The sequence below is a fragment of the Pieris napi genome, chromosome 1, assembly GCF_905475465.1.
Source record: "Pieris napi chromosome 1, ilPieNapi1.2, whole genome shotgun sequence".
In the NCBI taxonomy this organism is placed as follows: Eukaryota; Metazoa; Arthropoda; class Insecta; order Lepidoptera; family Pieridae; genus Pieris; species Pieris napi.
In genome coordinates, this window is record NC_062234.1 from 13,833,486 (window position 1) to 13,846,044 (window position 12,559).

The 12,559-nt window shown below is 36.5% G+C and overlaps 2 protein-coding genes across 3 annotated transcripts; one reads left to right on the plus strand and one right to left on the minus strand.

Annotated features, from left to right (window-relative positions):
• Nucleotides 1–2,069: 2,069 nt before the first annotated feature.
• Nucleotides 2,070–3,863, minus strand: LOC125053521 (zonadhesin-like). Its single transcript, XM_047654897.1, has 3 exons — nt 3,760–3,863; nt 2,760–3,541; nt 2,070–2,447 (listed from the first exon to the last, which is right to left on the minus strand). The coding sequence occupies exons 2-3, from the start codon at nt 3,537–3,539 to the stop codon at nt 2,148–2,150; spliced, it is 1,080 nt and encodes a 359-aa protein (XP_047510853.1). The 5' UTR covers nt 3,540–3,541; nt 3,760–3,863; the 3' UTR covers nt 2,070–2,147.
• A 5,017-nt stretch (nt 3,864–8,880) lies between these two features.
• LOC125053969 lies at nt 8,881–9,666 on the plus strand. Of its 2 annotated transcripts, XM_047655622.1 has the most exons (2): nt 8,881–9,167; nt 9,207–9,666. In XM_047655622.1, the coding sequence occupies exons 1-2, from the start codon at nt 8,916–8,918 to the stop codon at nt 9,594–9,596; spliced, it is 642 nt and encodes a 213-aa protein (XP_047511578.1). In that variant the 5' UTR covers nt 8,881–8,915; the 3' UTR covers nt 9,597–9,666. The 2 variants fall into 2 exon arrangements, with proteins under 2 accessions (XP_047511578.1, XP_047511570.1); XM_047655614.1 differs by having other exon boundaries at nt 8,883–9,666.
• Nucleotides 9,667–12,559: the final 2,893 nt, after the last annotated feature.

Genomic DNA, 12,559 nt, shown 5'->3' on the forward strand with positions numbered 1-12,559 from the left:
GGTTTTTAAAATCATCATCAAACAATAGATTATGATGAAATCACATCCTAGTAACATCATCTACCTTAGATTAAGCGTTAGCAAGCAGCTATGTTCAAGTACAAGTGTTTCTGCTTGTGGTTTTGTTATTTTGTTAAAAAAACATACAATTGCATTGGAATAAAATACTCGTTTTACGCAGCCATGTGGTTGGTACACTAATTTTGTCTTATTAGGACTGTTATAGTTATGGAAGCTATGCTTTTTACAAGAATCTTTATTTTTCCGCACAAAATGTACAATGACCTGACATAGACCTGCGTACCACAAATATAGATTTTATACCAGTATTACCCCACAAAAGAACACCAGAAGTTAACAATAAGACAAAGCATTATGAAAATAGGTAAAGAAGACGCTTTGCTGTATTTTCGCTAGTTGCGTATTTATTCACAGCAAAGGGTGAGCTTAGCCTATTCGACAGACTTACCTACTAGATACGTGTATTTGTGGGCCCACTGGAGATCACAACCTAAAATAATACCTAAGCACGTGGTCGTATCAACAAAACCTATTATCTTTTTATATATTTTGTTGTTGTAAGTTTAATATCTTCTTTCTATTTGCTTAAGATTATTTGTATTAAACTACACTGGAGATGGCAGTGTTTACATTGTCAAGTGGCTTCCGTTGTTTCACTTTAAATCATATTGATGTGTCATCAACAAACTATCTTGTAAAGTCTTTTTTGCCACTCTGGGCATTTATATTGATGAGGAAAAAAGGTCCAACAGACGATGATCTGAATTAAATAGTTTGAATTTCAGCGCTTTTCTCGTAATGCCATTGTACAAGTTTTTTCGAGGTATTATGTCATTATTTTATGGGTCAGGAGACAAAAGAGTAAGCGGGGTACTTAGCATTGGATGGACATCTTCGACCCAGCCCTCCAGAAAGTTTGCAAGTGCGTTGCCTTCTACGCTTGTACGCTCGTCTCTCAGACCCCAAATAACAGGATCTCGATTTTAGGCACAATTTTGTCCCGACACTGCTGGGCATCACCTGAGAAAAATTGGCATCGCCGGTGACAGGGATGCCACAGTCATTTTATATTGTTGATAAGCAGGAGAAACAGCTTTTGTGTGTTTTGAACCGATCGAGCGCTTACGCTATGACCAAATAACCAGCCGGCGTCTCTTCTTTTGACTCCTATGGCCTCTGTGTTACTCACTGTTAGTTAACTCTGAACTGTCAACATACCTACATTGTATATTAAATACAGATCTTTCCATCTTTGGAATTTTAAATAATTAAGTAATTTTATATATTTATATTTAAGTAATTTATTGGTTTTGTAACCTCATAGCAGTCAGTTTATATTTATTTATTTACATATTTTATATTTAGCTTATAGTATAAGATCCCGCTATACAACGACCTTCACCGAGATGCTTATTTAATGAAACTTATTTTATATTTAATTTAATATGTCAATAAATATAATCCATATGGGTTGTCTAGCAAATTTCAGTCCAGAGTATGTTTAATTAATATTAAATTTTTTTTTCTTTTTTATAATTTGCATGTAGTAAATTTTTTGAACTTTTTTCAATCAATATTTTTAATCAGGGTAGTATTATATATGTATCACTAAAACCTTCTTTTATACTAAAGATATATATATACTTTAGTGTCACATAAAAAATATACACATAAATAATTAATTGATTAAAAACAACCTAACTTTTGCATATTCTATGGGCTTCATACTTTCGATTGGTATAGAATTTATAATTATAATTTATTATTTATTTTTTTATAATTTTTTTTTTCGGTGAAGGTCGTTGTATAGCGGGATCTTAGACCATTATAGTCAGTATTTGAAATTCAAAACTTTACTCAGAACATCTATATAAGCAAGTAGGTGAACAAATTTTAGTACCTTGACGATCTTTTATAAATTATTCTATACGTTTTATCAGTAAACGAACTAAAGATCTTTAGGAAATGAAACCATCTAAGTCAAGGAGGCGGTTTAATATGCTGTAATTATTTTATTCGGGACATTTATAATTAAGGATAAGCGAATATAAAAAATAATCATTTATTTGCTTTTAATAATAATTTCATTACAGTTATAAATTTGGTTTGTTTGTGAATACAGTTATTTAGTGAAGTTCGTCAGGGAGGTTCATGGCTAAGTCGGGAAGAACGGGATTTCCAATGTTGATTGGGTCTGGGATGAGAGGAAGATCGGGTTGGCCAATGTTGATTGGGTCTGGAATTATGGGAGTTTCAGGGATGATAGCAGGGCTGTTGTCAATGGCTTCAGGCTTGGAAGCTGGGCTTGAGGCGGACTTAATGTTAATGATAACTTGAACAAGAGGAGAACCAGCTGGAACGGGCTTGTCAACCAAAGCGGGGTCAGTTGAGATTGGCTCGCTTTCATCAACCAGTGCTGGGCCGATGTTGATGTTCTCGGTTTCGTCAACCAAAGCGGGGTCAGTTGAGATTGGCTCGTTTTCATCAACTAGAGCTGGGCCGATGTTGATGTTCTCGGCTTCGTCAACGAGTGCTGGGTCGGTGTTGATGTTCTCGGTTTCGTCAACAAGGGCTGGGTCGGTGTTGATGTTCTCGGTTTCGTCAACAAGGGCTGGGTCGGTGTTGATGTTCTCGGTTTCGTCAACAAGGGCTGGGTCGGTGTTGATGTTCTCGGTTTCGTCAACGAGTGCTGGGTCGGTGTTGATGTTCTCGGTTTCGTCAACGAGTGCTGGGCCGATGTTGATGTTCTCGGCTTCGTCAACGAGTGCTGGGTCGGTGTTGATGTTCTCGGTTTCGTCAACAAGGGCTGGGTCGGTGTTGATGTTCTCGGTTTCGTCAACAAGGGCTGGGTCGGTGTTGATGTTCTCGGTTTCGTCAACAAGGGCTGGGTCAGTGTTGATGTTCTCGGTTTCGTCAACAAGGGCTGGGTCAGTGTTGATGTTCTCGGTTTCGTCAACAAGGGCTGGGTCGGTGTTGATGTTCTCGGTTTCGTCAACAAGGGCTGGGTCAGTGTTGATGTTCTCGGTTTCGTCAACAAGGGCTGGGTCAGTGTTGATGTTCTCGGTTTCGTCAACAAGGGCTGGGTCAGTGTTGATGTTCTCGGTTTCGTCAACAAGGGCTGGGTCGGTGTTGATGTTCTCGGTTTCGTCAACGAGGGCTGGGTCGGTGTTGATGTTCTCGGTTTCGTCAACAAGGGCTGGGTCGGTGTTGATGTTCTCGGTTTCGTCAACGAGGGCTGGGTCGGTGTTGATGTTTTCGGTTTCGTCAACAAGGGCTGGGTTGGTGTTGATGTTTTCGGTTTCGTCAACAAGGGCTGGGTTGGTGTTGATGTTTTCGGTTTCGTCAACAAGGGCTGGGTCGGTGTTGATGTTCTCGGTTTCGTCAACAAGGGCTGGGTTGGTGTTGATGTTTTCTGGTTCTTGAATTATGGGTCCTGCAGACTCAGGGAAGAGCGTGCCACTCTTTGAAGGCCGAGCGGCCGCAATGGCAACGAGTGCAGCGAATAGTAGGAATTTCATAGCTGAAAATTAGAAACATCTTTATAAAATTGTCTTTGGTTTAAGCGAGTACATTTAATTAAAATGTGATGATTTTACAAAAAATAAAATGTTTAGTGAATAAGATTGTGACTGATTAGAAATTGTTTAATAACTGGGAAGACAAGACAGGCCTTTAGTGCTTTCCGAATCGAAACGATCCTTTGTAGCTCCAAGGCGTTGACTAAACTAAACTGCTTACCTATGCAGTATCTTCTAAACTATAATATTTGTGCAAATTTTGGTAGATTTTATAGTATTTCATTATCACAAGCTTATCAGCGAATTTTTTCTTTTCAACAAATATCGCCAAGGTATAATTCCACGATGATAATTAATAGATATGCTTGGATATATTGAATATATTTGAACTTTTATGCGAATATTTAGATTCGTAAGGGAGACAATTTTCATAGATACCTATAGTAGCTAAAAACTCCAAGATCAAGTTTATAAATTAACCGTATTAACTGTTAATTAACTATTAATTAATTTAATTGTTTATGTTAAACTTTTTTTTTTTTAATCATATCGAAATAATGATATTTTATATATTTTTTTTCACAAAACTGAATTTTATTTAAGTAGGAAAAGGCTTAGTAGATTCCGGATATTATGGCGGAGATATCTCCCATATTTTATACTAGGCAAGTAGAACACGTACAGAAGTACACAGGATCTCGAAATAGAACGATGCTTTCTAAGGTTTTTTTTTTCAACATTTAGTGTAATTAATTAAATAAGATAAAAGTTTAAAAATAATTTTTGTAAGTAAAAGATATTTAGTACATACAACATAGTTTTTAACTTAATCGCTATTAATATGACCTCGTCTACTTTAAAAAATGCATAATTTATTTCACAAAATTAATTCTTAATACACGTTTCAATAATTTATTGCTGTTCTAATCATGATAAACAGCCTTCTAATAAAAAGGCATGCCGCTTAGATAAGGCGATTAGGCTTAGACATCAAATAAAACCTTTTTGAAGATATCAATGACAACAGAAGGCTAATCAATTCTTGAAAAAGATTAGGAACGAAAGCAAATTAGCCATACTCAGAGTTGTTCATTAAACAGACTCCAATGGTAAATTAAAATCAGTGGCGCTAGATCTTTTTAGGTCTGGGCCTCAGATTTCTGTATCTGTTTCATGATAATTTGTCAAACTAATAGGCAAGTAGGTGATTAGCCTCCTGTGCCTGGCGCAAGCCGTCGACTTTTTTTTGGGTCTAAGACAAGCCGGTTTCCTCACCATGTTTTCCTTCACCGTTCGAGCGAATATTAAATGCGGACATAGAAAGAAAGTCTATTGGTGCACAGCCAGGGATCGAACCTTCTACATAAGGGATGAGAGTCGCACGCTGAAGCCACTTGGCCAACACTGCCCAATGGTAAATTAACTAGCTATAATAGCGGTGAATCTCATTGCGATATGCCCGATTAGCTGACTAAATTAGTCCAGCATAATTGCAATTGTAAAAAAAAAAATATACAAAAGTATTGTCTGCGGGATGAAGCATTCTTTTGTTGCACCCCCAAAACATGTGCAAACATGCATTATATAACCCCTAATATAATGTATTATATTAGTCAATAATGTTACATATATTCATAAATTACATATTTATGAATATATAAGGTGAGTTTTCATAAATAGGAGCCGTGGAATTAAGTATGCTTTTGACTAGGCATAGTTTAACGCCTGAATGTAATTATGACGCAAATTTGATGTCTACGTTTTTTTACTGAGGGTTCAATGGAAAAGTCAAATTCATTTCCTTGAACTATCTGTTACTTCCTATGAACGTAAATATTAATTTGAATTATAATAGTTCGTTAACTTAGGCTACTTACCATATTTATTACTTATTATACGACTAACTGAAATCTCATTCAAATGGATAAAATAAAGAATAAAATAAAATATGTTTATTATGGACTATAAGGTACAGGTATCACTTATTCCACGTCATTTTATTTGTATAGGAAGACATCCCTACTCATCGGCAAAGAAGACAGAGGGTGAGAGAGTGAAAAGAGTAAGCGTGGAGTTTCTTGCCCATTCTTCTCCACACGAAACTACCTTTTGGAAGGGGCAACTAGAATCTTCTTTGTATTTTTTTGACGTTCAAAAGTGCCATTTTAGGTGGTCTAATTGAAATAAATGATTTGACTTTTGACTTTTGGGAGGGTGTAGGCCGATAGAAAAAGCCGGCGGAAAAAACTCTCGGTACCTACTCTTTTAAAATATCAAATCATCATACAAAATAACTATGGATAGAAGAAACCAGAAGGAGGGACGGTCTGCTCTTTATTTGTATTAAATTACAAACTTGAACGGAAACCTCGCAGTCTAGTTTCCGGAATCGGCACCGGTTCACATCCATGACGTCACAGGCATCGTTTAACTCAACAATATTTTCGATTTGTTTTGTGTTTTTCATAAATTTTAATTTCATAAGTTTGAAAAATATTTGCGTATACGAAGAGGAGACCTGGTAGACCGATCCCTCCCGGGTATGGTTTGGTCCGTTTTCAAATTCTAGGCTGAAAATTCACACGAAGGTCAGCCCCCATTAGAATACGTAATGCCAAGGCTATATATGTTCGTTTTAAGGCAGCGCCACTAGAATCACAGTCCATCTAAAGTCTAGACTAAGTAGCTTTTCAGCTATAATACATAATATAAACTATCTTTGTTGCGCAGGTTTCGGGGAAGTCTATGCAAGATTAAAACAAAGAGAAACTTTAGTTTTGTAGAGTCCTATTTATTTACAGTACAACTGAACTTGAGCACTGACACTATCTTACCATCAACTTTAGCTTAGCTTTCTCAGCATTTTTTCAGACAAATGTCGTCCATTTTTGGATTTGGGACATGCCGGTTTCTTCACGATTTTTACCTTCACCGTTAGACAGAAAGTCTATTGGTGCAAAACTGGGAATCGAACCTCCTGCGTCTGTGCTCACTTCAAAGCTGCAGGACTAGAAAAGTGTGTATTATATAAAATTATTAAGAACGGTAAAGTTTCATCCCTTAGTACCATACTCGTACAACAAGAGACTGTATGGTGTATCCTTTGTCCAATCCGCTTATGTACCCGACCCTATTTGTTCTGGGTATGGTGGTAATAAGCAGATTGTACTCTGACTGAGTTATTAAGAGCTGCATGTTATATTTATTATTATTAGTTATAAGATCTAGGTATATATTTCTTTCAATTAACTGTATTTTTAATTATAGAATTATCTGTGTATTTCTATCGCATTAGTAATAACTGTAAAAATCTAATAATGTGGGGGATAAATATAATAAAACTCATCATAGCATAGAATGTTTGTGTGACAATATATTAACGGTTCTCCTTCATTGAAAAGTAAACAAAAAAGGCGCCTTGTACCAGCTGATTGGCGATATCGAAAGATAATTAAAATTTATGATCTTATTGTAAATATACAGGTGTAATCAGATATGATATAGAACCATAAATAATTTATAAACCTTTATTAAATCAATCATAAAATAGAAGCTTAATCCAATTCGCTATCATTTGGAGGAACGTGCAATATCTTTATTACACTATCAATAGGGAAATAAGTGTATTTGCATGACAACCATAATTTCGTTTACATGCGATAGGTCCTTGTAGGAAAAACCTTCGAAAGGGACATTAAACACACTTTAATAATATATCTAATTATAAGATATAATTATAATTATAAGATATATAGGTATATAAGATTTTTAAGCGAAAGGGAAATCTAAAATAATAAATAAATAAATAAATCAGTGTCACTACAACCTTTTTAGGCCTGGGCCTCAGTTTCTGTATCTGTTTCATGATCATTTGTTTAATAGGTGATCAATCACCAGTGCCTGACACACGCTGTCTACTTTTTGGTTTAAGCCGGTTTCCTCACGATGTTTTCCTTCACCGTTCGAGCGAATGTTAAATGTGCACATAGAAAGTCAATTAGTGCACATCGAACCCACGACCTCAGGGATGAGAGTCGCACGCTTAAACCACTAGGCCAACTCTCCCAAAAGAAAGCGAAATCTAGTTAGCAGGAAACTAAGAACTTTTCTTTATTTTACTGATTCTACTAACATAGCTTTTTAGATTTTTATTACTTACTGATTAGTTTGACTGTATCATCTGACAAATAAAGAATATTATTAAAAGCACTTTACATTAGGGTAAGATTTAAATAAGATTAAGAGTATGAATCTTGTATGTATATTTCTGTTCATGATATAGGTACGGGAGATAGTCCACTATAACTCGATTTGAATCGAAGCCTATACAAGTCGTGTTTTTTATTTATATGTATAGTGTACAGCCTAAGTCCCATTAAAAACACTAGGATACGTTACTAATTTACCTACATAATAAAGATAACACATGTTTATAATAACTGTTCACAACAACGTGTTTTGATAAGGTTCAAGGATATTCTGGAGGAGAGTGGTCATCAATGAAGACCTTCAGGAAAAGCAGGGCCTTGTAATGAATTAGTTCACTGTTATTGGTACTGTTCCGTTCAATCCATTCGCGACATTGGTCTAAAAAAAAATTGTAGCGCTACCTTTTTAGGTCTAGGCCTCAGATTTCTGATCTGTTTCATAATCATTTTTAAATCTAATAGGCAAGTAGGTGATTCTTGTGCCTGACTTTTTCAGCCGCCGCCGTCGACTTTTTGGGTCTAAGACATGTCGATTTGCTCACGATATTTTCCTTCACCGTTCTAGCGAATGTTAAATGCGCACATAGAAATAAAGTCCTAGCAGATAGAAATGAAGCCACTAGGCCAACACGGCATAACATTGGTCTAATTATTATTAAATTATATTTTTATAATAATTCTCATTCACAAACGGAAGTTAATAACATAGGTATATATTATGTATATTATCGATATTTAAATATTGGCACTATTAAATCCAGTCTTACGAAAAATAAAACTTTATATTACTTCAGTTACGTTAATCCTAAGATAAAAATTTATGGAACAAAGATTATTTTTAATATAAAATACCAATGCCTCTATTGTCAGTTCAGTATTGGAAGAAAACTAAAAGTGAGTACAATATTATAACTTGATCAAACTATTTTTTATTAACATATTAACCAGAATTTTGTATTTTTTTAATGCGACTTGAGGAGAAGAGTTGTGGCAAATAGTTGACGCTGTTTTTTAAATATCCAATGAAGTATACTTGCAGATCACCGGCTTATATCATTGCATATATGGTGACTTGTTTCAGTGTCTCCGCTGGTAGCCATACTCATTAAAATTAGAGTTGTTACTGTATATTTTAAATAAATAAATTTAATTTTACAGAACCGCTACAATGAAATTCCTAATCGTATTAGCTGTTATCGCCGTCGCTTCGGCAGTCCCTCTTAACCGTATCTCAGCCTCTGAGATCGATGAGATCATCAGCGCTATCAACAGCCCCAGCACCAACCCAGCCACAGCTGCTGCTTTAGAGCAAATGCTCCACGATCTCCTCGGTGGACATGGACTAGACGAAATTTCTGCTGGACCCGCTATAATCGATGAATCACCTGTACTTATTGACACCAACCCAGCTCTTGTTGAGGAACACGAGGATATCGCAGTTGGACCAGCTCTGATTGAGGAACACGAGGATATCTCCGTCGGACCCGCTCTGATTGAGGAACACGAGGATATCTCCGTCGGACCCGCTCTCATTGAAGACCAGCCCGCCAGCGTCAAAGCTCCCCTTGTACAGGTTATCATTAATGTTGACGCATCCGCTGGAGACGTCACCGTTGACCAAGTTTACAACCCAGAGAACCCCGCTCTTATTCCCAGCCCCGTAGAAATCATTGATGGATCCCAACCAGAACTTATCCCCGACAACATCAATGTAATTGAAAACGAAATCATTCCCGACGCAATCAGTATTGTGGAGAACCCCAAGCCAGAGCTGGAAGCTGAAAACATCAACGTTGACACACCTTTGATCCCTGACGGCGCTGTCATCCTCCCAGACATCCTCAACTAGAAAGGTAAAAAGATTGGGTGGTTTTTTTTAACTTTGAAATGACGACGTTTAAATAAAATAATTCATCCTATTATCTTGTTTTTCTGCTATACGTGACGTTTATCTAAACTGTAAATTGTCTCGAATTTTAATTACATTAGACTTATTACTTTCAGTCTTATTATCTCGTTAGATTTATTCGATGGTCTTATAGTTAACTGAATAATAGTGGTCCCAGGTCCTGTAATTGACAGAACATGCAGGTATATATTAAAAACATACCTTTAATATAGATTCTACAACATAATAGGTTGGGGAAAAAGTTTCTTCGCATTTTTCAAGAAAATTCACAACATTTTTTTAATATAGTTATATATTTACATTTAACTAAAGTATGTAGGTACCATTTTGTTCGATAACTTTTTGCCATCTTGTAGGTAGGGATATGATCCCAGTGCAATAGAAATTTTGGGGCTTCTGATCAAAATACCGTGACAATTGGTTTTGGCACTCCTCTCGTGATGTTAGTCTGACACTGCCTAACGAATTCTGAAAAGACCGAAACCGGTGGAAATCTGAAGGTGCAAGGTGCAAGGTCTATACGTCGCTAACGATGTGTGAGGTCTAGCGTTATCTTGATGGAAAACCACACCGCTTCTGTTGATTAATTCCGGCCGCTTTCTCTCAACTCCTTGCTTCAATCTCATCAGTGTTTCGCAGTAGAATTCAGAATCGATGGTCAAAAAAAAAAAAAATTTAAAAAGCTTAAACGAAATTTGTGCTACTCTCACAGACACTGCACTAGGTCCATAAACATCGCAAATTTTTATAAAGAAGGATAGGGAAGGGAATTAAGGAATGGCTGCGATTAGCATTTCTTAATGAAGCCCCATCTCGTGCCACTATTTAGAATTGGTTTAACGAGTTTAATAAGTGTGGACGTAGCAATCTCAATGATGATCCACATGAGGGACGTCTTTTAACTACTGACTGACTACTTAAGATAACTGTCAGTGCTGTGCGAAGCATGATAGAAGAAGATAAGAGAGTGACCTATCGGCAGATACGGGCAAGCCTAGGCATTGGTCACTCATAAGTCAAGTTCAAAAAATATTACACGATCATTTAGGCGTCAGGAAGACTTGTACCAGATGGATTCCCCATACCTTAACCGACGACCAGAAACACCTTCGCTTAGACTGGTGTCAAAATTCGAGGTATTCGAGCCCTGAAGATGCGGTGAAAGCGTACGAAAATGCCATAGAAGAGACCCCTATGGAAGAATGGGCCCACTGCTTTTCTCAGTGGTTCCATCAAATGCGACGATGTGTAGAGAGGAATGGAGATTACGTCGAAAAACAATAAAAGTATTGGCAAACTTCTACATTAAGCCATTTTTCATTTTCTATAAGAATTATATAAATATATATAATTTTGGGCGGATTAAAAACTAGATATTTATTACTAAACATAGTATTTGGCCTAACTTACGCTGCAATAAAAGCAGCAGCATATTTCATCTGAGACTAATATCTCAGATGTAATATGCTGCAGCAGAATTTCATCATCGGACGTCGAGGCCGAATACGAAATGCCACCCCGTATCACTTCGACGTCCGACGTTCCAGAACTAAGAGGCAGTTTTTCCGCGCACCACCACTCTATGGAACCAGCTTCCTACTGAAGTATCCTTCAAGAAAACAGCGTACCAATTCTTAAAAAGCCGGCAACGCACTTAAGCTCTCAGGCTGTGTTTATGGGCGGCCCTTAACATCAAATGAGCCTCGTGCCCGTTTGCCCCTTGTTGTATAAATTTTTTTAATTAAAATTAATGCAAGCTCGAATGGTTTTCAACAATCGTCTCTCTCGCTGGACACGCTTGCTGAAAAGCTCTTGAATCATCAAGTTATGTCAATAGTGATAAATTCATAGTTTTATCCGTTAAAAGTGTTATAAAATTCCATCAATAATTTAAAACTACCTGTACACGATTGCTAAAAATCGAGAGTTTTATTTTGTTCTTTTCAAGTATAGATTTATCGAAGATTTTCAAGTTTATATCGTAGAAACCGTAACATTAAAAAAAAAACATCGGCCTAATATAAAATATTAAGGTAAGATAATAACAATATATTAATATTCTCTACCTAAGCCGACATGCGCTGAAGACTTTTACTCTTGTCCGGCGTTCAAATCAGTGCAGCAAAGATTTAATCTTTTAATTAGTGTATGAGTAAAATTTACAGTCCAGTCCAGCCAGTGTCAGTACATTTGACATACGAGAGTAGATACAGAAGGCTACATGATAAAACATGATCATGAAAACCGATACAGGAATCTGATATCAAGATTGTAGCGCCATTTTTTTAAGCTTTCCCCGCGACGTCTATTGAGCCTATAGAAGTCGAAGCGGATACGCAATTTTAAACCACAAAAAGGATGTCAATGGATAGATTAATCCAAGGTTTTGTAAGTATAATCAAAGGATCATATTCTCTAGATAGAAAACCACGCGTCACACACCTTTTCACGTAAAGAAAAGGTATGTGTTATATATGATAATTATTTTACCGTAACTTCGGCCAGCTTTATATGCACCCTTATCAAATATTTTAAATAATACTACTAACCAATTTACAATTTGTATCTAGCTGATTATGTATGCATATCGTAAATAAATAAAAACATAGACGTCATATACAACCTCCTCCTCCATGGTTTGGTTGATTTCTATTGTATAAAAATTATTTTAGTGTTGAACAGCGAACAAGTATAAAAACAGGGGAAAAGCGTTTGCGTTTGAAAAATATTTGCGTATATGAAGAGGAGACTGGAGACTGGTAGACCGATCCCTTCCAAGAATGGTTTGGTCCGTTTACAAATTCTAGGCTGAAAATTCACACGAACGCCGACCCTCTTTAGAATACGTAATGCCAAGGCTATATATGTTCGTTTTAAGGCAGTGCCACTATCCTTCTAGAATA